We start from the raw sequence: 26,568 nt of genomic DNA, 5'->3' as shown, positions 1-26,568 counted from the left end.
AGCATTCAAAAGTGACCAAAACATCAGCCAGGAAGCATAGGAACTGAGAAGTGTTCTGTGGTTATCACCTGCAGAACCACTCCTTTATTGGGAGTGTCTTGCTAATTGCCTACAATTTCCACCTGTTGTCTATTCCATTTGCACAACAGCATGTGAAATTTATTGTCAATCAGTGTTGCTTCCTAAGTGGACAGTTTGATTTCACAGAAGTGTGATTGACTTGGAGTTACATTGTGTTTAAGTGTTCCCTTTATTTTTTTGAGTAGTGTGTGTGTGTGTGTGTGTGTGTGTGTATGTATATGTATATATATGGAGAGATATATAGATATAGATAGATATATATATATATATATCATAATTTGCAAATTAATTATTTAAAAATCCTCTACAATGTGTTTTCTAGATTTTTTTTTTCTCATTTTGTCTGTCATAGTTGAAGTGTACCTATGATAAATTACAGGCCTCATCTTTTTAAGTGGGAGAACTTGCACAATTGGTGGCTGACTAAATACTTTTTTGCCCCACTGTATGCGCGTGTGTGTGTGTGTGTATATATAGATAGATCTATATAGATAGATCTAGCTAGATAGATCTAGCTAGATAGATCTAGCTAGATAGATCTAGCTAGATAGATCTAGCTATATAGATTATATATATCTATCTATCGATATGTATGGAGACAAACATTAACGTTTTACCTTTATCGTAAGTAGACATAATTGCAAATGATTAAATCCCTCCAAAGGAAAAAAACAAACAAACAATTTAGTTACAAATTAAATTTTAATTAAATTAGTTGACTACATGAGATTTCACTGAACAACAAAAGGGAATATTGAATGATCCATCGCATCTCCCAAAAACATTTTAAACATCCTTAAAATGATTGTCTCAACTAAAGCTTTGTTTGTGTTCCTCTCAGGCTTCCTTGACATCTCCCTGGTCCTCCTCAATGTCCACCTCTTGAACATCAGACTCTGAGGCCTCATTTTCACTGTCACTTCCCAACCTTGTTGAGGATGTCTCGTTGTCAGGCTCAAAAAGTGTCAAATTTTTCCGAATGGCAACCAATTTTTCAACCCTTGTATTGGTCAGCCTGTTGTGTGCTTTGGTGTGTGTGTTCCCAAACAAGGACCAGTTGTGCTCTGAGGCGGCTGATGTTGGTGGGATTTGGAGGATGATTGAGGCAACAGGGTCTCAGATCCTCAAAGTCCCTTCCACCTGGTGGCTGATGAGATATGTTGGCACGACTGCCTTATTGAATCTATATCCCAAAGCCCTTGCTTGGAAGTGTACTTCGCCATACTGCCAAGAACCTTGCCCTCATCCAGGCCAAGGTGGCGAGACACGGTAGTGATGATACCATATGCCTTGTTGATCTCTGCACCAGACAGGATGCTCTTTCCAGCATACCTGGGGTCCAACAAGTACGCTTGCGGCATGTATGGGCTTCAGGCACAAGTCTTCAGGTTTTTTGATGCATTTCAGAATTGCAGTTTCCTCTGCTTGGAGCAACAGTGAAGTGGGCAGGACAGTACAGATTTTTTCTCTTACATCTGCTAGCAGAGTTTGAACATCAGACAGGATGCCATTGTCTCCCACAATCTGTGCAATGGCTACTGCTATAGGTTTAAGGCTGCTTACCACTCTGTCCCAAAATTCATAATCTAGGAGGATCGAGAGACAGTCCACGAGACAGTCAAACATGACAACACCACCCCCAACAGGTGTTGCTGGGCAGCTTTAATGTGGTGCTCTTATTCTTCTCACTTTGCTTGGTGAGGTATATTGCTGCTATAACTTGATAAACCTTCACATACCTAACCATATCTTTTGCACTCTTGTTCAGTGTATCCTTTGTTTTCAATGCTATGATGTCCTTGAGGAGCAGATTCAATGCATGAGCAGCACAGCCAATGGGTGTGATGTGAGGGTAGGACTCCTCCACTGTAGACCAAGTGGCCTTCATGTTCGTAGCATTGTCTGTCACCAGTGCAAATACCTTCTGTGGTCCAAGGTCATTGATGACTGCCTTCAGCTCATCTGCAAGGTAGAGACCAGTGTATATGTTGTCTGTGCTCTTGTAGAATTCTGGTTGAGGGGTAGAGATGATTTAGTTTATTATACTTTGGCCACGAACATTCGACCACCATCCTAGATGTTTGCAATACAGTCTGTGATTTGCTTGAACTTCACTTGAACTCTGTATCCAGAAAATGAGTAGATGAAGCATGTCTGGTTGGAAGCGTGTATGCTGGGCGAAGAACATTCAGAAATCTCTTCCAATACACATTGCCTGTGAACATCAGAGGTGAACCAGTTGCATACACAGCTCCAGCAAGACATTCCTCAGCATTTCTCTGACTATGTTCCTCCATTGAGTCAAAAAAACGTCTGATTCCAGGAGGACCATGAGATTTTGCTATCGATAAGGTGTCTGATTCATCATTTCCACCTCGAATAGAAGTAGAGGGACTTTTGTCAGAGGTTGCTTGTTGTGAGTGCTGAGGGAACTTTATGCACTTGGCCAGATGATTCTGCGTCTTTGTTGCATTCTTCACATATGATTTGGCCCAGTATTTGCAAATGTACACAGCTTTTCTTTCTACATTAGCTGCAGTGAAATGTCTCCGCACATCAGATAGTGCCTGTGGTATGTTCCTATGAAGATTAAATTAACCTGTTATGGCTGCATCCCTTTGTTCTCAATTTCCGCCTGAAGACATACCCAAATCTAACTGCCTGTAGCTCAGCCCCAGAGGTAAGGATATGCATATTCTTGGTATCATTTGAATGGAAACATTCTGAAGTGTGTGGAAATGTTAATTGAATGTAGGAGAATATAACACAGTAGATCTAGTGGAAGAAAAGAGAAAGAAAGAGTATACGTTTTCTGTTTTTTATTGTTGTAGTATCTTTCACATGTACTAGAATAGGATGCTGGAGATAATGTTGATGGATAACACAAGAGGGCATCTGTAGGTGTGCAAAGTTTCAGACTGATAACTTCAGGAATGGGTGAGCTACATGACATTTAGCATGAAGTCACCCAGGTGTCCCACACAAGTTGCCCAAATGTACCCAAGTGGCCGAATTGGTGAAATGACCTATAACTATATACAGCAGTGCAAATAACTATATACAACACATCAAAAGCAATTCTAACACACACACAAAAAAAACGTTTTAAAAAATATGAGGAGAGAGGAAAAAAAAAAAAAAAACAGTACACCCCTTGGAAGTCCTCGTCACAGTATTTTGCTGCCTGTGCCATGTCCCATAGCAGTCTCTTTCTGATGTAAAGCAGAGGCAAACTGAACAAGTGGTGCATTTCATGCGACACAGAACACAACGACGCCTCCATGCTGTGCCCTTTTGGCCCTGAGGCACAGTCATGCCTGCAGTAATGAACTGTGGCATATCAACACCACTGGGGGCACAGGTAGAGCGGGCAGCTTGGCACCGGGGGCTCCCAGTCGGAGTCGCTATCACTGTGAAAGAAAACATAAAAAAAAAATATTTGAATTGTATGAGCCTTTTATCACATAAAATAAATGTATTGTATAAAGCAGAGGGAACAGTCACTAAGATGAAGTGTTGTTTCATTCAACTCCGGCCATTGGTGTGTGTGTGTATATATATATATATATATATATGTGTATGTGTATATATATGTATATATATGTGTATATATATGTGTATATATGTATATGTATGTATATATGTATATATGTATATATACATATATGTATATACATGTATATGTATATATATGTGTATATATATATATATAATATGTGTATGTATGTGTATGTATGTGTATATATATATATATATATATATAAACAAACCAACACACACAAACAAACCACACATTTCATTGCAAAAAAAAAAATATATATATATAATATATATATTTTTATATTTCATAAAACGGCATTAGCACTTACCCGTCCAGAAGTACGTCCTGTCCTTGCAGAAACAGCTCCTCAGTTCGTTTGAATCATAACACCCCAAGATTCCTCAAACAAAAAATCTCTCACTTTCACTTTAGACTTTGACTTCGCTTTACGTGATTTATTCGCCATGATATCTTCAATGAAATCGTTGAAACTACAACTTTCCGAAATACAGCTGCGCATAAAAAGCCTTACAGCAACTCCTCTGATCGTCAAGGCGAGAATGGAGTTCCCTGCGCGTGCGATTACAAACAAGGAATTGTGGTCCAACCCAAAACCATTACATACTGACGTTTACCTCAGCTCATTGGCTAGATTTCAAGAAGATCAGTGGTCATTGGGCAGAAATATAGTCAATCAATGAAGCTTCGCAAAAATTATTGGTGCGTAAGGTAGTCATTGATCCTTGTCTTCAAATCAGCTCACTTCGGTCAATACTCCCCGCAAAAAAAAACAATGACGGTTTGGCTGTGTTGCAAACATCCAGAGGAATGCACTGAAACCAACCATGACTAGATAAACGATTGTTTACGGGGGGGTAATCACGTTGAATGCTCCGTAAAAAATTATAGAGATGGAATTCACGGCACAACCGGTTTACAAAATGTTTCGATTTAGGCTATAAAAATGTATTTTATCAAAGAAAACGGCACTTCATTTGATCACTGGGACCCTCAGGAAGAGAAATAAGAGCAAGATATCAGAATGTAAGTCATAATTTTACCTTCAGATGTGAATGTGTAAAAACTGTCATTGCGGAAAATGTTTGTTGTTGATTGCTCTTAAACAAAAGCATGGGATTTGTTCTCTGTAATAGCTATTTTAAATTGGAAAACATAGTTTGATTACCAAGATTCTAATATTTTGAAGGGTGTAAGACACTTGCATTTTCAAGAATGTTTAATGTTACGAAGTTGTATTTTTAGTTGTCACTCTGAAATTTCCCCTGATGTTGGTCCATGTACAGGGATCGCAGCCATAACAGGTTAAAAAAGAATTTAAAAAAAATATATATATATATATATTACACACACACAATTCCATGTACAGATAAATAGTTAAGCAGTTAGATTAAACAACTTATTTGTAAGATAAATGTTTTAAAATGAAACATGAATGGAAGCAAGCTAAAACCTACATGGTAGCAAAAACTAACTATCAGAAATGGTTAACAAATTCTTTCAACACACTTTGCTGTAGGCTACTATTTACTAGTCAACAAAAAATCTTGTCAAAAAAGATTTTCACCCCACCCAGTATTGTAATCAAAACTCAATCAAAGCATGTAGTCCTTGGCTCAGGCAGTTTAGTTTAGTTTAATTTAACCAAAATATGCCGCAAGACCTACGATTGCTTTGTGTATCCCACAAAAAAAGGTTCACTGTTTTAAGCTAACTTTTTGGGGATTAATTAAAGCAAAATTCCCGGGCTTAACTTCCCATGGAAAATGTCAGACCCTTTGCAAACCCTACTCTGGAGAGACCTGAAAAAAGCTGTTCAGCGATCCTCCCCATCGAACCTGACAGAGCTTGAGTGGATCTGCAGAGGGGAATGGAAGAAACTCCCGAAAAATACTGGTGTGCTAAGCTTTTAGCGTCATAACCAAAACGACTAGAAGCTGTAATTGCTGCCAAAGGTGCTTCAACAAAGTACTGAGTAACATGCTGACCAGACAAGTCACGTGTGCGAGCGTCGCAAAATGCATTTAGATATCAATGTTATTCAATTATTGCACCCACACTGCTCGCACGCGCCAACGAGCGTCTGCGATGCCAAGGGCTAAAATAGAACTCCTTTTTATTTCTGACGCAGATCTCGCTGAAAGTCCTGCCTCTCCCATCTCCTCATTGGTTATACCCACGTGGGTGATTGATAGACAAACTGTTTTGCCGGTGGTCGTGGTAATACTATGAAAGTGCCGATCACCATATAAGTTCAAAGATGAAACAGCCTGGAAGGAGGAGAGATGACTAGAAACGATTTGGTTGGCCGTTTTATGTGTGAATTAATTGTCGTAGTAGAGCACCTTCTGCATATCATGTAAAATAACTCCATGTTTATATCCCAGGACAAATTAGCTAGCAACAGCAAGCTAGCTAAATAGGACAAATTAGCTAGCAAGTGCAAGCTAACTAGCTAAATTGCCATACATTTTTAATGCTTTTCGACCTGTCCCCAAATTAATGACATTGGTTCAGTTTTTGTTTTGATAATTTAACCTGCGTGTCGTGAACGGGTTTGGTGTAGGGGGACAAAATACATTTATGCATGATAGCGCACGCGCGCAGCCGGTTTGGGTTCCGTGTAATATTAGTTTTTCTATTTTATACAATTTGCTAACATTTCTAAACTTGTTTGCTTTGTCATTATGGGGTATTGTGTGTAGATTTGGGGGGGGATATTTAATAAATTTTAGGATAAGACGAACGTAACAATGTGGGAAAAGTCAAGGTTTCTGACTTTATGAATGCACTGTATTAGATCAGGAAAAAAATATTTGTTTACATGTATTTATACCCCATTTTGGGAAGTCTCATGGTCTGAGAAACACCGCTGTAGATCTGCCACCTTTCACCATAGGTATGGAAGGGCAATATCGGCGGATGTGGTAGCGCTCTGTGTAGCGGTTATGGTATGAAGGTTTGGCTTGGAGAGGTTTTTTCACCTGGTCAGACAACTGTTGTGTTGTGCACAACAGTTGTGAAGTCCACAAGCGAAGAGAAAAGATGAGTGTGCGTAGATGCGAGAAGGAGTTAAACAACTAGCAAAGTGATGATGCTTTTTGTTTGCGTCTGCTATGAAAGTGAACTGTGTGCGCGGGTGATCAGGGTTGCATTCATTCCGCCAATTCAAAACATTTCTTAAACTGAAGCAAGCGGAACTGAAAGGGGATGGACCTACCTGAATTTGTCCATTATATACTCTTGTTTTGGACTAATGATGACACCCTAGATCAGCTAGATGCAGGAAACGGTGTACACGGTGGTATTGAATGTGTCAACTTGGTTACTGGGTGAATGGAATATGAATGACAGTCATCCAATATGCTGTAATACTAAGGCCATGCTCATTTAAAAAAAAATAATAATAATCTTAAACTGCACCGACTGGTATGATCCTCAAGACAAATGTTTCCTCTTGTGAAAACACGGTCTTGCTCTCTATGGCATACTGAATTTACTCTCCATTTGATATATTACATCTAAATAAGCACAGGAATGGGAGTGTTACACCACAAGAGACAGTTACTGGGAAAATGTATGGTTTTCATTTGAAACTCGTGGCCTATAGAGATTAAGTGACCCTCATAACTTACTGTTTATTTTTCTCCCTTTTCTTTCTCTTGGCGCTGGCTGCTCGTCCCTCTACAGTTCAGGAGATTTCTCTGTGACTCACCACTTGAGGTACGTACCCCTGCCCTCCTGTTGTCTCTACATACTTCTAAATTTCCAAAGTGTATAAATTACTCCCAATGCCTGATTCACACTACTGAGATGTACTGGCCTGTTTACGCATCCACTATAGTTGCTGGAACCGTGCTAGAATGGACAATGTGAAAAGAAAATATCTGAGATAGCAAAGTACAGTTTTGAAAAAGAATGTGCAAATATTGTACAAATTGTATTGGTCACATACACATGGTGTGTAGCGAAGTGTAGCGAAATGCTTATGCTTCTAGATCCAACAGTGCTTTAGTATCTAACAGGTAATATCTAACAATTCCACCACAAAATCTAATACATACAATCTAGTAAAGGAATGGGATAAGAATATAGAAATATAAAATATATGGATGAGCAGTGAGAGAGCGGCTAAGATGCAATAGATAGTGTAGTATCTAAAATGTATTTGTCTTTTCTCGTCCCATGTATATATATTTTTATACATTTATTTTCCTTCGCATTCTTTTTAATATTTTTCCTGAACCTCACCTTCAAAATACTCTCCTGCAACTCGCCTCTCCCAATGTGGTGTGGATCTGTTTTTTTTTCTAAAGTATTTCTATTTTCCTCCGAACTGGAATACCTCAACTGAAGCTAGATAGCTAACTAGCTACCAGCTATCAGTCAGCTAACCTTTAGCTCGGAAAGCTCTCGCCTATTTTTCTCTCCTTATCCCCGGATTCCTACCGCAAACTCTGAACCCTTTAATCTGGATCATGGCAGCTAGCTAACCGCAACCCGTGTTGACTTCTTCTGGCTATAACGTTTTCGTCCCGGAGCAAGCACCAAATAGCCTGGGGCTATCCCAAGCTAGACCCATCTCCCGACTAGGGCTCCTGGGCTACTCCTTCTACTGCCGGTACGGGGCACAGAACCCTACCGATCCTTCACGACTGGAATACCGACATAATCTGCCCGAGGATCCCAAAAGGGTCCCCTGAAGGCCCATTTTGCTAACCTGGGCCTGCTAGCTATCTATAGCATATTGGACTGTTAGCTGATCCACCGGCCAGTTTCTTGGACCACTATACCAATTTTGCCAATTGGACTTGGACCCATCTGCTACTTGGAACCCTACTATTTCCACGACTGGTCTATCGATGTCACAGACTTTTCCCCATCGCAACGTCCCTCTAAGGCCCTTATGCTAGCTTGCTAGCCCCGGCCTGCTAACTGCTACCACCGGCCTGCTAACTGTCTGAATCGCCGTACCCCCAGCCAGCCCAACCACTCACTGGACCCAACGATCACTTGGCTACGCATGCCTCTCCCTAATATCAATATGCCCTGTCCATTACTGTCCTGATTAGTGATCACTGTCTTATTTCACTGCAGAGCCTATAGCCCTGCCGGGGGGGGGGGGGGGGGGTTAGAGAGCGTGCTATGGAGTAGACGTGCTTTGCTAGAGCTCCGCTCCATTTTGAAACAAATTAGTATTTATCTTAACCTCTCACGACCTATATCTTCAAACAAATATGACCAAGGGGAAAGGCACCAGAAAAGGGAGATCATTTGAATGAGAGAGACAGCAAACCAATTTCAACGTCGCCAACCCACGAGGAGTTAGCTGAAGAGGCTAGCTTCCAAGAGTCCCCCACAGAGCCTACGCAAAGTGACATACTGGCTGCCATAAACTCACTAAGCAAGAAGGTGCACACAAGGTTGGCTGATATCTCAGAGTATTGGGACTTTGGCCGAAACTGTGAAGGCAACTCAGAGAAGGGTGCATGAGGTTGAGCAGACGACAGTTGATCACGAGGCCAGGCTACAGGACATAGAGAAACAGTGCGCAACGTTCAAAAATGACGACAAAACCCTGAAAGCCCGACTGGAAATGCTTGAGTCACATTCAAGATGCCAGAACATCCGAATATGTGGCATCCAGGAGGACTGAGAAAGGGAAACCCACTGAATTTGTCTTTGATGCAAAAGCGAGAGGGGTAGCAATCCTGATAAGGAAAAACATTCCGTTTGTTTACTCATCCTCGATTTCAGATCCTAATGGTCGGTATATTATTGTGGCTGGTACACTGAATTCAAAACCAGTAACCTTGGTCAATTTATATGTACCCAACTTCGATGATCCATTATTTTTTCAAAGGGTATTTAAGGACATACCAAATATCTTGGATACAAGTGTTATTGTTGGAGGGGACTTTAACTGTACGTTAGATCCTCTTTTAGATAAACAGCTATCAAGGTCACTTCAACAATCAAATGCCAGTGTCTGTCTAAATACATTGATGACAAACCTTAACGTTGTCGATATTTGGAGACTGACGCACCCAACAGACAGGGATTACTCTTTTTTTTCATCAGTTCATAAATCATATTCCAGAATTGACTATTTTTTGTTGGACTCCAAACTAATCTCAGCGGCTGAGTCGGTTACCTATCACCCTATTCTAATTACGGACCACTCTCCTGTGTTCATGGTGCGGAAACTCGACAATATGTCGACAGGTCGGCAACCGTGGCGCTTAGACGCATACCTGCTGAAAGATGAGGCTTTTTGTCAGTATTTGAAGGAGCAGATTGCCTGTTTCCTCGGAACTAACGACACGGGGGATGTTGACGACTCCACCCTTTGGGAATCTCTAAAGGCTGTGATTAGAGGTTACATTATTTCTTATACATCAGAGAGGAAGAAACGCGCCAATACTAGGCTAAGAGAAATTGAAAGAGAGTTAGGGGAACAGGAGAACGTTTTTAGGACGAATTCCTCATATACAGTCCTTGAGAAGATCACAAAGTTAAAATATGAATACAATACCATCCTTTCGAAACGGGTGGGCTCTTTACTTGCTAGAACGCAACAAAGTTATTTTGAACTGGGTGACAAACCACATAAATTATTAGCAAGCCAGCTAAGGCATGTACAGGCATCTAGAGCTATTCACAAAATAAAAGACAAGAAGGGTAAAATAGTAACAGATCCGCAGGATATTAATAAATGCTTTGCGCAGTTTTACTCAGAGCTATACCAATCAAAATGCGATGCTACTGATCCACAAACTATGGAACGCTTCCTCGCTGAATGTGAACTTCCTAAACTAGACAGGGGGGCAGCTGCTGCACTTGATGCAGGGATAAGTTTGGAGGAAATTAACACAGCGATAGCACAATTTCCAAACAGCAAGGCCCCTGGGCCCGATGGATATGTAATTGAATTCTATAAGAAGTACTGCGCCAGTCTAGCTCCACTTATGTTGCGAATGTTTAAACAATCCAAAGAAAATGCCAAACTCCCGCAAACATTGTATGAGGCTACAATAGCACTGATCTTGAAAAAAGATGGGGATTCCATGGAGATGTCGTCTTATCGCCCCGTGTCGTTACTCCCCATAGAAAACAAGGTGTTGACAAAGATATTGGCAAACCGATTGAAAACATATATTTCTGACATCATACACCCTGACCAGACAGGTTTTTATCCCGGGCTGACACATACACTACAATTTGAGACGTCTTTTCAACGTAATGTATCACGATCATAAGGTTGAGGCAGTGGTAATAGCTCTTGATGCAGAGAAGGCGTTTGACCGGATTGAGTGGAAATATATGATGTCGGTTCTGGAGCACTTCGGATTCGGAAAGGAATTTATTAATTGATAAGTATTATTTATGCACACCCAATGGCGTCCGTGGTAACCAATCAAGAAATGTCGCAGTCATTCCGCTTGTTCAAGGGGTGCCGACAGGGGTGCCCTATTTCGCCTGCTCTCTTCGCTATAGCCATGGAACCCCTTGCTACTCGCATTCGGGCATGTGCCGATATAGCTTCTGTTAAAATAAAGGACACACAGCACAAAATGTCCCTATATGCAGACGATGTTCTTTTGTTTTTGTCCAAGCCTAAAACTTCTATTCCACCCTTACTTAACTTGATAAACACATTTGGCTCCTTCTCTGGCTACAAGATAAACTGGCAAAAAAGTGAGTTGATGCCAATATCACGGCCTGTGGATATGCAATTTCTGCCATCTACCCCGTTTAGAACAGTGATGGACTTTCACAAGCCTTGGCATTGTAGTGACAAGAGACCTTGATCAGCTATTGAAAGCGAATTGGGACATGAAAATATATCAGCTTAAACAAAATATAGATTTTTGGAAGACTCTGCCTATCTCCTTGGTTGGTCGTATAAACGCTATTAAAATGGTTGTCCTACCCAGGTTTCTCTACCTCTTCCAATGTCTACCCAATTTCATACCACAAAGCTATTTTAAGAAACTGCATTCAATAGTAACTCCATTTTTATGGGATAACAAGGCAGCCAGAATTTCAAAGAAGCATTTATGCAAGTACAAAATAGAGGGGGGCTTTGGCCTTCCTCACTTTAAACTGTAATATTGGGCTGCTAATCTGAACATTGTGTCTTTCTGGAGGGAAAGCTTACCTGCGATGAGACAGAAGGATATGCCTGCATGGCTTTTGATTGAGCAGGCCTCCTGTCAACGTTCCTCACTCCCTGCACTTGTTAATAGCCCATCATATGTGAAAAAATCCACTTATGACTCTAACCCAGTCATTTGTCATACGCTTAGGATCTGGAAACAGATTAGGTATTTTCTTAACAATACCCACTGTATACATTGACAGCCCGATTTGCCTGAATCATGCTTTTTACCCCGCATTGGATGATGTGGTGTTTTCACAGTGGAGGGAGAAGGGGCTCACAACAATTGGTCATCTATACATAGATGGTCAGTTAGCTTCATTTCAACAATTACAGGGAAAGTTCAACATGCCAACAACACATTTTTTCAGATACCTCCAAATCAGGAATTTTGTAAGGACACATATCCCACAGTATGGCATGAAGCCAAATAGTCCTACATTAGATAGCTTGATCCTTGTCAAACCCCATTTAAAAGGGTCGGTCTCTAGACTGTATGATGTGCTACAAGCCCACATAGAGGTATCCACAGACATCATTAAAAGGGCTTGGGAACAAGAACTTGGCTCAGAAATCTCAGATGAGGACTGGGTAGAAGCTCTCAGGAATATAAACCACAGTTCAGTGAATGCCAGACACAACCTTGTACAGTTTAAGGTGATACACAGGTTACATTACTCAAAAGTAAAACTGCATAAAATATTCCCGGACACCTCACCACTGTGTGAGAGGTGCAAGCAGGATGAGGGGACGTTGACCCACTTATTCTGGACATGTCCTAAGTTACATGTTTACTGGGCTCTCATTTTTGATTATTTATCTAGAGCCTTTGATAGAGTTCTAGCCCCAGACCCATTGACCGCTCTGTTTGGCACAGTTGATGGGAATAATCACGAAGGGAAAGCTGTCTCTCTTTGTACTCTATTAGCCAAAAGGCTCATCTTGCAATTTTGGAAACTGGAGACTATACCTAGCTTTGAAATGTGGTTACGGGATTTAGGAAATGTAATACATATGGAAAATACTCGATACAATACCTCCAATAGAAGTCCAATGTTTTACAAAATATGGCAGCCGATACTGGATAAATGGTCTAGTCCCGCTTCATAACTGGGTTGACGATCTGCTGCTACTCTGTGCTGTACTCCACTCAATATTTATTTTTGGCTTAACTACACTGCTTGTAATGACTATATGCTGTCTTCCTATACATGTACCACCTAATAAGATTTTGTTTTATTTTGTGTATGTGTGAGTTAAGTTTTGTTTTGTCCTCTAAATTGGCCATCCCATTCAACAGTACAATGAATGTCATTGTTAGTATTGCTGTCTTTTATTTGATTTTTTATTGTAAAATAATAAACATATTATAAAAATAAAAAAAAGAACTGCCAAAGGGGGTGGTGTTGCAATCTACTGCAGAGAGAGCCTGCAGAGTGCGGTCTTACTATCCAGGTCCCAAACAATTCGAGATTCTGCTTTTAAAAATTCACCTTTCCAGAAACATGTCTCTCACCCTTGCCACTTGCTATAGACCACCCTCTGCCCCCAGCTGTGCCCTGGACACCATATTGAATTGATTGCACCACATCTATCTTCTGAACTCGTGCTACTAGGTGACCTAAACTGGGACGTGCTTAACACCGCGGCCATCCTACAATCTAAGCTTGATGCCCTCAACATCACACAAATTATAAATGAACCTAACAGGAACAACCCCAAATCTGTAAACACGGGCACCCTCATAGATATCATCCTAACCAACTCGCCCTCCAAATACACCTCAACCAAGATCTGTGATCACTGCCTCATTGCCTGCATCCGTAATGGGTCTGCGGTCAAACGACCACCCCTCATCACTGTCAAACGCTCCCTAAAACACTTCTGCGAACAGGCTTTTCTAATTGACCTGGCCCGGGTATCCTGGAATGACTTTCCACCTGGCTGCCCCTACCACGGTCAACAGCCCTGCGTTCCCCACAGCAACTCGCCCAAACCTCCCCCACTTCTCCTTCACCCAAATCGAGATAGTTGATGTTCTGGTAGAGCTGCAAAATCTGGACCCCTACAAATCAGCCATGCTGGACAATCTGGACCCTCTCTTTCTAAAATGATCTGCCGAAATTATTGCAACCCCTATTACTAGCCTGTTCAGCCTCTTTTTCGTTTCTTCTGAGATTCCCAAAGATTGCTGCCACGGTCATCCCCCTCTTCAAAGGGGGAGACACTAGACCCAAACTGCTACAGACCTATATCTATTCTACCCTGCCTTTCTAAGGTCTTTGAATGCCAAGTTAACAGTTTACCGACCATTTTGAATCTCACCGTACCTTCTCTGCTATGCAATCTGGTTTCAGAGCTGGTATGGGTGCACCTCAGCCACGCTCAAGGTCCTAAATGATATCATATCCGCCATCGATAAGAGACATTACTGTGCAGCCGGAATTCATCGACCTGGCAAAGGCTTTTGACTCGGTCTATCACCACATTCTTATTGGCAGACTTCACAGCCTTGGTTTCTCAAATCATTGCCTCGCTTCACCAACTACTTCTCAGAGTTCAGTGTGTCAAATCGGTGGGCCTGTTGTCCGGACCTCTGGCGGTCTCTGAGGGTGCCACAAGGTTAAATTCTCTGGCCGACTCTCTTCTCTGTCGCTCTCGCTGCTGGTGATTCTTTGATCCACCTCTACGCAGACGACGCCATTCTGTATACCTCTGGCCCTTCGTTGGACACTGTGTTAATAGGTAGGGATAGGCGGGACGCAAATGTCTCAACTGGCCAATTGCCAGGGAAAATGCAGAGCGCCAGATTCAAATAAAATATTATAAAATTCAAACTTTCATTAAATCACACATGTAAGTTACTCAATTAAAACTACACTCGTTGTGAATCCAGCCAACATGTCAGATTTTAAAAATGCTTTTGGCGAAAGCATAAGAAGCTCTTAACTGATAGCCTGCACCATCTGCACTAGCAGTAAACAAAGGGGTTAGCATATTTCATCTCTGCAGGCGCAACACAAAACGCTGAAATAAAATATAAAACATGCATTACCTTTGACGAACTTCTTTTGTTGGCACTCCAATATGTCCCATAAACATCACAATTGGTCCTTTTGTTCGATTAATTCCGTCCATATATATCCAAAATGTCCATTTATAAAGCGTGTTTGATCCAGAAAAAACAGCTTACAAAAAACGCAATGTCACTACAAAATACTTCAAAAGTTGCCTATAAACTTTGCCAAAATATTTCAAACTACTTTTGTAATACAACTTTAGGTATTTTTAAACGTTAATAATCGATCAAATTGTAGACTGGTCTTTCTGTGTTCAATACAGGAATGAAAACAAACCAGCGATACGTTTTACGTCTTGCGCAAGTCTCAACAGTGTACCCAGTACCCATACCCTCGTAAAACTGACCATCCTACCGATCCTCGACTTTGGCGATGTCATTTCACAAAATAGCCTCAAACACTCTACTCAACAAATTGGATGAAGTCTATCACAGTGCCATCCGTTTTGCCTTTCACCAAAGCCCCATATACTACCCACCACTGCGACTTGTATGATCTTGTTGGCTTTCCCTCGCTTCATACTCATCTCCAAACCCACTGACTCCAGGTCATCAACAAGTCTCTGCTAGGTAAAGCCCCGCCTTATCTCTTCTCACTGGTCACCATAGCAGCGCCCACCCGTAGCACGCGCTCCAGCAGGTATATCTCACTGGTCACCCCCAAAGCCAATTCTTTCTTTGGCTGCCTCTTCTTCCAGTTCTCTGCTGACAATTACTGGAACGACTAAAATCTAATTTTACATTGGCGCGTTACTTTCAGTAGTTCTAAAACATGCGGTGATTGTGCAGAGAGCCACATCTATTTACAGAAATACTCATTATAAATGTTGATGAAAATACAACTGTTATACATGGAATTAGAGATATACTTCTCCTTAATGCAACCGCTGTGTTAGATTTCAAAAAAGCTTTACGGAAAAAGCAAACCATGCAATAATCTGAGTACAGCGTTCAGACAACAAAGCAGCCAAAAAGATATCCGCCGTATTGGGTGGTCGACATTAGTCAGAAATGGCATTATAAATATTCACTTACCTTTGATCTTCATCAGAATGCACTCCCAGGAATTGCAGTTCCACAATAAATGTTTGTTTTGTTCGATAATGTCCAAATAGCTTCTTTTGTTAGGACGTTTGGTAAACAAATCCAAAAGCGCGTTCAGGTCCAGCCGAACGTCGGACGAAAGGTTCCGTTACAGCCCGTAGAAACTTGTAAAGCTAAGTATAGAATCAATCTTTAGGATGTTTTTATCATAAATCTTCAATAATGTTCCAACCGGAGAATTCCTCTGTCTGTAGAAAAGCAATGGAACGAGAGCTAACTCTCGTGACCGCTCCTCAGAGCCTGTGGAAATCTGCCAGACACCTGGCTCATTCCTCTCTCGTTCAGTTCCACTTCACAGTAGAATCCTCAAAGTTCTAACGACAGTTGACATCTAGTGGAAGCCTTAGGAAGTGCAACATAACCAATATCCCACTGCATCTTCAATAGGGGCTGAGTTAAAAACTACAAGCCTCAGATTTCCCACTTCCTGGTTGGATTTTTCTCAGGTTTTCGCCTGCCATATGAGTTCTGTTATACTCACAGACATGATTCAAACAATTTTAGAAACTTCAGTGTTTTCTATCCAAATCTACTAATAATATGCATATCTTATCTTCTGGGGATGAGTAGCAGGCAGTTGAATTTGGGAATGCATTTCATCCGGATGTGAAAATACTGCCCCCTGTCACCATTTTTAAAGTAACTAGTGTTCCATTTATTAAGGTGGCCAATGATATCAAATCTGTAGGTAGGTAGCCGCTTCTGTGTTAGTGGTGTCTGTTTAACAATCTGATGGCCTTGAGATAGAAGCTGTTTTTCAATCTCTCGGTTCCAGATTTGATGCACCTGTACTGACCTCACCTTCTGTATGGAAGCGGGGAGAACAGGCAGTGGCTCGGGTGGTTATTGTCCTTGATGATCTTTTTTGCCTCTGGAGAGCACTGCAGTTATGGGCGGTGCAGTTGCCGTACCAGGTGTTGATACAGCCCGACAGGATGCTTTCAACTGTGCACCTGTAAAAGTTTGAATGTGCAAATTTTTTTTCAGCCTCCTGAGGTTGAAGAGGCGGTGTTCTGCTTTATTCACCACACTGCCTGTGTTGGTGGACCATTTCAGTTTGTCCGTGATGTGTACACCGAGGAACTTAACTTTCAACCGTCTCCACTGCTATCCCGTCGATGTGGATAGGGGGGTGCTTCCTTTGCTGTTTCCTGACACCACACTCCGAGGGCCCTCACCACCTCCCTGTAGGCTGTCTCGTCGTTGTTCGTAATCAAGCCTACCATTGTGGTCGTCTGCAAACTTGGCGATTTGAGTTGGAGGTGTACATGGAGGTGTACCACGCAGTCGTGGGTGAACAGGGAGTACAGGGGGGAGCTAAGAATGTGCCCCAGTGTTGAGGATCAGCAGAGTGGAGATATTGTTTCCTACCTTCACCACCTGTGGGTGGCCCGTCAGGAAGTCCAGGACCCAGTTTCACAGGGTGGGGTCAAGACCCATGGATGCTGAGCTGTAGCCAATGAACAGCATTCTTACGTAGGTATTCCTGTTGTCCAGGTGGGATATGGCAGTGTGATAGCGATTGCATCGTCGGTGGACCTATTGGGGAGGTAAGCAAATTTAAGTTGGTCGAAGGTGGCAGGTAAGGTCTAGTTGAAATTATCCTTGACTAGTCTCTCAAAGCACTTCATGATGACAGAAGTGAGTGCTACAGGCCATCTTAAAGCATGTGGGGACAGCAGACTGGGTTAGGGATTGATTTAATTTGTCCGTAAACACACCAGCATGCTCTGAGGACGCAGCTAGGGATGCCGTCAGGGCTGGCAGCCTTGCGAGGGTTAACACATTTAAATGTTTTACTCACGTCGGCCACGAAGAAGGAGAGCCCACAGTCTTTGGTAGCGGTTCGCGTCGGTGGCACTGTGTTGTCCTCAAAACGCGCAAAGAAGTTGTTTAATTTGTCTGGGAGTAAGACGTCGATATCCGCGACGGCTGGTTTTCTTTTTGTAATCCGTATTGTCTGGAGACCCTGCAACATACGTCTCATCTTTGAGCTGTTGTATTGCCACTCCACTTTGTCAATATACTGACACTCTTTCTTGTTTATTTTCGGCCATATTCCCAGTTGCCTTGCCACGATTCAATATCGGGGTACGTTAAGTTTTCCTATTGGTCAGACCTATTGGATAGACCTAAGTACGGGCACTTCCTGTTTTAGTTTCTGCCTAAAGCAGCGTTTCTTAAGCTTTTTCAGTCTGGGACCTAAATTAGAAATTCTGTTTTCCTGGGACTCAAGCTTATGAAAACATGCAACTATATGTATAACAAATAAAGACAAATAACAATGAAATTAAATATAAATAGCTATTTCATGTTTATTTTTCCCAGTTAAAAGCACTGTCTAGGTTGGAACTGTTGCTGTTAAAATATAATAAATTATTTTAATTCTGAACTGGAATCAACTGATTCATCACATCAGATAGATGTAAACCAGAACACAAACACAAAGCACTAATGAGGGGCGGCAGGGTAGCCTAGTGGTTAGAGCATTGGACTAGCAACTGAAAGGTTGCAAGTTCATATTGCAAGTTCATCTCCCCGAGCCGACAAGGCAGTTAACCCACTGTTCCTAGACTCATAGATATGTGGTGCCAAACTGGATCAGAACATCTACCTCTTTTTCAGTCAAGCAGGAGACCACTTCCTGTTGTAGATGAGCAATCCAGAACTGCTTGAGTGTTTTCCTCAAAAACATTTTGGTTCAATCTGTTTATTCCAGTTCAGAATACATTGTTTTACTCTATTTTAACAGCAATAGTTCCAACCTATACTTGTTTTCTTCAATAATTTCTATAGTAAGATGTACAGTAGAGTAGGCCTGCTCATTTTTCATCTTCATATGTACTGTTACTTTGGGTTGCACTTTCAGTAGCTAGCTAGCTTGCTTTGGCTAAATTTACCTTGCTAGCTGTTAGCTATTAAGGGGATTGTTTTACTATTATGAGAGATAGTGCTCCCCTATTTCTGCTGTGATCATCACCTGTTATAAAATAACAATGCCTTGCTTGCTGACTAACTATTCCACTGTCAAAAAACTGTTTCCTGAGGCATTCTGCCCTGTTCTGAAATAACTCCCTGTGTTTACTGTCATGTTCAGTGTTGCCAGATCCATCTAAAATTTCTAGCCCAATGACCTCTGAAAACCTGCACACAAGGCCTGAAAACTAGCCCCCAAAAAATGTTTTCGCAGCAAGAGAGGAGTTGACGCATTTATCCATGAAACCCTTTTTCCATAACGTTATCGAGCGAATTAAGGAATTTCTACATGCTTTTTAACGACGAAGAAGCTAAATGAGTTTTTCCATCAAAATAATAAATCTTGAACGTTTAAGAATGTCGCAAGACAAAAAATCAATCACCCTTAAACTCTCCAGATCATTTTCTATCAATGGATGTCAATTTAACTGGTTTTGACTGCTATGATTAAACAATAAATCCCTAGGAGGTGTGGTATATGGCAAATTTACCACAGTTAATGGCTGTACTTTGGACATAGCCCTTATTAGCCATGGTATATTGGCCATACACCACAAAACCCTGAGGAGCCTTATTGCTATTATAAACTGGATAACAATGTAATTAGAGCATACTCCTGAGTGGCACAGCGGTCTGAGGCACTGCATCTCAGTGCAGGAGGCGTCACTATTGAACCTGGTTCGAATCCAGGCTGGATCACATCTGGCTGTGATTGGGAGTCCCATAGGGCGACGCACAATTGGCCCAGCGTCGTCTGTCATTATGAATTTGTTCTTAATTGACTTGTCTAGTTAAATATATAAAAAAATATCTATATTCTATATGGTACAATCTAGTTAGCGGACACAAGCACAGGTCTAATAACAGTTCGGTAGGCAATCAGAGCTTTAGTATTGTTTATAGGCTACCTGCATCTTGCTGAGCTAGATGCAGGTAGTCTATAGCCCCTGAAAAGGCCAACATCTAATTTCAGCGAAAAGTCCACAATGAAACTAACATTAAATGTGGAGAATGATACATTCACGATAGAGCTGTGACCATGATCACAATTGACAACTTCCCATTTTCCCCATAACAGATGCATGTGAGGGAGTTCCATAACATCCATTTTAAATTTCCACTCGCTTAGCGCTCCAGTACCTTAGAACTGAGCACGAGTAAAACACTTTGCTTGATACGGTTATCCATTAGAAGTCGACATTTGAATGCCGTTTACTTTAAACCACCTGTGAGCAAACGTATCTAAAGAGCTGTAGTGCGCCAACAGTCCTTTTCCAATGCCTTATCGCAGTTATCAGTTCTTGGCGTTAATGTTTTACGGAAAAGGGGTGTCTTCATAATGACCAATATAAATAGCCTACCTACAAATGGTAAAAGGTTGTCACCATGTGCGCGTGTGCTGCTAGTAGCAACCTGCTCACTGCCTGGTAGTCAGCAGCAGCAGGCTATAGTTAAATATATATTATTATTATTTTTAAAGAGAAATACCGGGGTGGCGCTGTGTGATTTAGAAGTAGGCCCAAAACCCGCCACCAATACATTTTCACCCACAACATCGTTTTCAAAGTTGCCCAATTTTGCGAGAGAACCGCAAACATGGTAACTCTGGTCATGCTGTGGATGTTTGGCCAGGACGTGTCTTTTTAATTTGTTCGTTTTGAGTGACTCATTACTAAACACTCACCCACACAAAACACATTGTGGGTGCTCCTCATTATTTCTCAAAGCTTGGATGAAACAAAGAGAAACTCATCGCTGTATTTGTGTTTCAGGGCAATTGACCTGAGCAGAATTGAGCAGAATTTAGACAACGGCGAGTGGGAATGACAAGTCATTGGCTGTCATTCGCTGCAGCATTTAGGTTGCGGAGTGATCTTAAAAAGATCTGGTAAACCGCGAAGCACATGCATCTCCCTCCGACACGCTCAGCTGCCAAACTGACACGGCTGCTAATCAGAGAGCGCTGTTGCACTTGGAAGCGCACAATACCTTGGAGTGGCCATCATCATTTGTTGTCCTTAAGCCATTTTGCCACAACTTTGGAAGTATGCTTGGGGTCATTGTCCATTTGGAAGACCCATTTACGACCAAGCGTTAGCTTCCTGACTGATGTCTTGAGATGTTGCTTCAATATATCCACATAATTTTCCTACCTCATGATGCCATCTATTTTGTGAAGTCCACCAGTCCCTCCTGCAGCAAAGCACCCTGACAACATGATGCCTCCACCCCCGTGCTTCACGGTTTAGATGGTGTTCTTCGGCTTGCAAGCCTCCCCCTTTCTCCTCCAAACATAATGATGGTCATCATGGCCAAACAGTTATATTTTTGTTTCATCAGACTAGAGGACATTTCTCCAAAAAGTACGAACTTTGTCCCCATGTGCAGTTGCAAACCGTAGTCTGGCTTTTTTTTAATGGCGGTTTCAACCACATTAGGTGTCAGAGCCTCGTATTAGAGGACCTGTTCTTCATAAATCCTACTTGGTATGATATGGTATGATATCCTACTTGTTTTATATTAGGTAGGCCTTCTCTAAGCGTATCGCAAAGGTCTTAGTAAGAATCTTACAATCCACATTGAGGAGGCTGATGGCTCTAACATTCCCAGGTTCTGTCATATCTCTGTCCTTTTCAGGGATCAATGACATCAAACCCTCATTAAAGGTGTACGGAAGGGAGGCATTTTTAAATGGTACAATAATGTCAATATACTTTTTAGAATATTCTACAGGAAGGTCATCCAGACCAGGTGACTTCCCTACGTTCATAGATAAAATGGTGGCTCTAACCTCTTCTGTTACAGAACAGTCTAGGTCCTCTACCTAGTTATCTGATCATCTAGGTAATTCTATAACAAGCAAAAAAGTATGGGGCCCGCTGAACATTAGGCTGCATAGAAATCTTCATAAAAATGCTGAAACACAGTTTCTCTTTGGATAAGGTTAGATTTGGATTACATTAGAAGGGTTCTGCATTTTTTGTGTTGCTCGTAGCCTGCCTGTATTCTCACCTTCCTCATTAAAACGTGTTCTAATCCTAAACAGTGCATGTTCTGCCATTTTTGTTATACATTTCATGCAACTGCAATTTCTGTTTGCAGGCAGTTTGAAATGTGCTATCTGTGAAAAAAAGGATCTAAGATCATCTGCTACTGATTTGACTCAATATCTCATCTTGTAATGGCATGGTGTTTAGTCTAAATCTACCCTTCCTCAGATATTCAGAGTTTATATCAACATGTAACTACTGTAGCATGATCTGTGTGGGCCATGGGCCAAATCTTGCAATCAATCACATTATTAACCATGAAATTAGATATCAAGAAGAAATCTGTTCTCTAGTGTGTCTTATGACAGTGGGAGAAAAATATATATTCTCTGTCATTAGGATGGATTAATCTCTCAACCAGCTTCACCTGTATCTCCATGACATATGCTAGCAGATGATATAGGCCTTGCAGACATACAGGTGAAACTGGTTGAGAGAATGCCAAGTGCAAAGCTGTCAAGGCAAATGGTGGCTACTTTGAAGAATCTCAAATATAAACTTTTTAGATTTTTTTTTTACACTTTTTTTGCTTATGTGATTCCATATGTGTTATTTCATAGTTTTCTCTCAACCTTTGACTGTATATAATTTTCTTATTCTATTAAAACGGTTATGGCGTTTTGTTTTATTTTCATGACTGTGTTCATCCATAATCGTCAGTTACACGATTATACAATTACCGTGCCAGACTGTGTGTCTGCCCAGATTGCTCTTCTCTTCCCCAAACCAGACCATGAGCAGCAACCTAATGAGTGCTCCACTCCACTTTGGCCACGGAGCCTTCTGAAAACTCATGGAGCACTCAGGCAGGAATTCAATCAAACCTGCCATAGCAATGTTTATGCAGTGTCGTTGTTTATAGAAACCGCACAGACTTCTTATTCTGAAAAGTGAAAGCATACCTGTGAGGGGAGTCTACCTGGTAGTAGTTGTTGCTAGGTTTTTCATCTCAGATTTTATTTGACCATAGGGAACAGTTGCTCCTACTCCAATACTGCAATGTGCATTTGTTTGAGTTAAGAAATTACACTTTTACTCCCCTGCACTAGACCAGAGGGGGAGAGCGTGGAGAAGGGGGAAGGAAAGGGGGAGTTTGGAGGCCCATCAGAGGGATTTGGGCCCCTTTTGAGGCCTCAGAGGCAGTTTACTGTTTAGCGGTAGAGAATGTTTACGTTGTTGTCATTGTGGCAAGGACACAGCCATTAGGCTGACCTGGGAGGTGACGCGCAGGTTAGAGTGAGACAAGATCTACCTCTTAAACGTGTCTGCTGCATAAACACACACAAGTGCACACATACATACCCGTGTGTAAACGCACACGCATATGAGTGCACACACATACCGAAAGTAAATAGACACTCAACCATTCACTGACAGACACTCACGGCCATGCTCAGAGGGGGTAAGAAAAATCACTCTCGCACACATATGGAGACCCACTCTCTCACTTCTGACTAAATTCTAAGTGAACCTAGGCTCTGACAAAGACTCCAGTGTTTGCTGCCAGAGCCTGTACCAAGAAATTTACAGGCTGCATGCCTTCCACTGACAGGCATTTTCCCCAGCCCCAGACAGACTGCCACAGCTCAGGGGCCCCACCCAGCCTCCAGATGTGGTGCCCACTAGGAGCCCCAGAGGTATACTACCAGTTCTGTGTTTTAAAAGTTTTAGAACACCTACTCATTCAAGGTTTTTCATAATTTGTACTATTTTCTACATTGTAGAATAATAGTGAAGACATCAAAACTATGAAATAACCAAACGTTTTAAACGAATCAAAATATATTTGATTCTTCAAATAGCCACTCTTTGCCTTGACAGCTTTGCACAGTCTTTGCATTCTCTCAACCAGCTTCACCTGGAATCCTTTTCCAACAGTCTTGAAGGAGTTCCCACATATGCTGAGCACTTGTTAGCTGCTTTTCCTTAACTCTGCGGTCCGCCTCGTCCCAAACCATCTCAATTTGGGTTGAGGTCGGTGGATTGTGGAGGCCAAGTCATATGATGCTGCACGCCATCACTCTCCTTTTTGGTAAAATAGCCTTTACACAGCCTCGAGGTGTGTTGGATCAGTGTCCTGTTGAGACATATGATAGTCCCACTAAGCCAATACCCAGAAGAGATGGTGTATCGCTGCAGAATGCTGTGGTAGCAATGCTGGTGATGTGTGCCTTGAATTCTAAATATATCACAGATAGTGTCGCCAGCAAAGCACCATAACACTTTCTCCTCCATGCTTCACGGTGGGAAATACACATGCGGAGATCATCTGTTCACCCATGGTATTTGCGACCGCACTTGAAGAAACTTTCAAAGTTCTTGAAATGTTCCGTATTGACTGACCTTCATATCTTAAAGTAATGATGGACTGTCGTTTCTCTTTGCTTATTTGAGCTGTTCTCGCCATAATATGGACTTGGTCTTTTACCAAACAGGGCTATCTTCTGTATACCACCCCCACTTTGTCACAACACAACTGAATGGCTCAAACGCATTAAGGAAGTAAATTCCACAAATTCCAGGTGACTACCTCATGAAGCTGGTTGAGAAAATGCCAAGAGTGTGCAAAGCTGTCATCCAGGCATATTCTGCAATGTAGAAAATAGAAAACATAAAGAAAAACCCTTGAATGAGGAGTCGTTCTAAACCTTTTGACTGGTAGTGTAGCTAATACAGCCACCAACCAGACCCCCCCCCCAATTCCACCTCCACTCTCCCAGCTTAACACTCTCCATTTTACCCCCGGCCTCCCTCTCACTCACTCCCATCTGCTGAAAGTCTGCCCCATGCTAGTCCTCCTCTAGTCTTCTCTCCTCTAGTCTGCTCACCACACACAAACACTTCACCCCCTAGCCCACATAGTGAACGGATACCCCTGTCCCCGTCTCCAATGCTCTGTCGTGTCGCCCAGGTAATCAGCTAGCGTTTGGTAACACAGCAGCCCGGCGCTGGAGCAAATTTGCCTTTCTTTTTACGGTAAGCTTCACCTAACACAGCTCCGCCAAGGGGGTACAAGAGGAATGTGGAGCCCAGGACCGGTGGAGGTCTTCTGGGAAAGATAGCTGTGAGTTTGTAGGGGTCCTGGAGGTCCAATTATAGGTATTGGGAGGAGGGGGGGGGTTTATATTTAGACAGGTTTAATTGTGTCAAGGTGGTTGTTGCTGGTCAGTGGCCAAGCAGCATTCTGGGGGTTTTCACACTGTTGGATTAACAACGGCAGCTCTCTCTGTGTTGTGATAACAAGCGGCGTCTGCCCCGGGCCCAGATGGGCCGTGGGGAAGGATCCTGTTTCAACCGTTCTTTCACACATGCACATACACCAGTCCACCTCAGGCTTAATATGCCCCCTAGCCCCACTAGCTGTCTAAAGTATGTGTGATGTAAAGCAGTTAAGCCAGTTGATTTGAAAAACCCAGCATGCAATCTGTTGGGTACTAAACAGGAGTTGTATTGCACACACACATCCAAGAGTAAGCTTGGCCACATTCCACACCCTGCCCGGCGAGATGGATTTCATACAGGGTCTTTTATTAAAAGGCGTCCCCCATGTGTTTCGGTGGCTAGCACACACAGCTCTACCTACACCCCAGCCTGATCCCCCTCCACATTTGGGAGCTATTAGCGGGCTGAGTGCGGGCTACTGTACACCCCTGTGCATTTATTTATTTAATGGAACCTTTCTTTTGACATGGAGTCAAAGCTGAGCCCTGTATGAAACTATACACAGCAAAATACACATCGAACTTCACATTCATATAGACAATATACACAAATCAAAACACAATCAATCATAAAAAACAAACATTCTCCTTGAGTGAAAAGGTCCCCTAACAGCTGTCTGAAATGCCCTGGACGTTAGCACAAGAAGGCCTTATAAACAAAAAGAGAGCAGTGTATTGATCTACGAGACTTGAGAGGACCTGCCTACTTTCTGATACAGAATGCATTGATGTGTAATGAACCTATCGTCCAATGGTTTAAATAGTGGCATCTGCATTCATATAGACTATATCGCCATAATCTAAAGCCGAAATGAATGTCGACTAAATTATTTGTTTTCTGCTATTTAACGAAAGGCATTCCTGTTTTTAGGAAGCCCATTTTTATTCTTACCCTCTTAACTAACTCATCAGTATGCTTTTTGAAAGAGCTTTTTCCATCAATCCAGATACCCAGATATTTATAAGCAGGGACACGATAAATGTGGGCACCATCCAATGTCTCACTGAGCTCGAGCTGTTTTGCAAGGAGGAATGGGAAGAAATTTCAGTCTCTCGATGTGAAAAACTGATAGAGACATACCCCAAGCGACTTACAGCTGTAATCGCAGCAAAAGGTGGCGCTACAAAGTATTAACTTAAGGGGGCTGAATAATTTTGCACGCCCAATTTTTCAGTTTTTGATTTGTTAAAAAAGTTTGAAATATCCAATAAATGTCGTTCCACTTCATGATTGTGTCCCACTTGTTGTTGATTCTTCACAAAAAAATACAGTTTTATATCTTTATGTTTGAAGCCTGAAATGTGGCAAAAGGTCGCAAAGTTCAAGGGGGCCGAAT

At 41.9% G+C, this 26,568-nt stretch overlaps 1 protein-coding gene across 5 annotated transcripts in view; it reads left to right on the top strand.

Annotated features, from left to right (window-relative positions):
- The window catches only part of LOC110532479 (arginyl-tRNA--protein transferase 1), a 181,452-nt gene that overhangs the window by 79,768 nt on the left and 75,116 nt on the right, over window positions 1-26,568 (top strand). For all 5 annotated transcript variants that reach the window (XM_036980814.1, XM_036980807.1, XM_036980801.1 and 2 more), the window contains one exon: window positions 7,331-7,363. In XM_036980814.1, coding sequence (XP_036836709.1) covers window positions 7,331-7,363 — 33 coding nt within the window. The remainder of the gene's footprint in view (window positions 1-7,330; window positions 7,364-26,568) is intronic.

This window comes from Oncorhynchus mykiss, chromosome 1 (assembly GCF_013265735.2).
Source record: "Oncorhynchus mykiss isolate Arlee chromosome 1, USDA_OmykA_1.1, whole genome shotgun sequence".
Lineage (NCBI taxonomy): Eukaryota > Metazoa > Chordata > Actinopteri > Salmoniformes > Salmonidae > Oncorhynchus > Oncorhynchus mykiss.
Note: the sequence above shows the minus strand (reverse complement) of the source record. Positions and strands in the feature narration are given on the sequence as shown.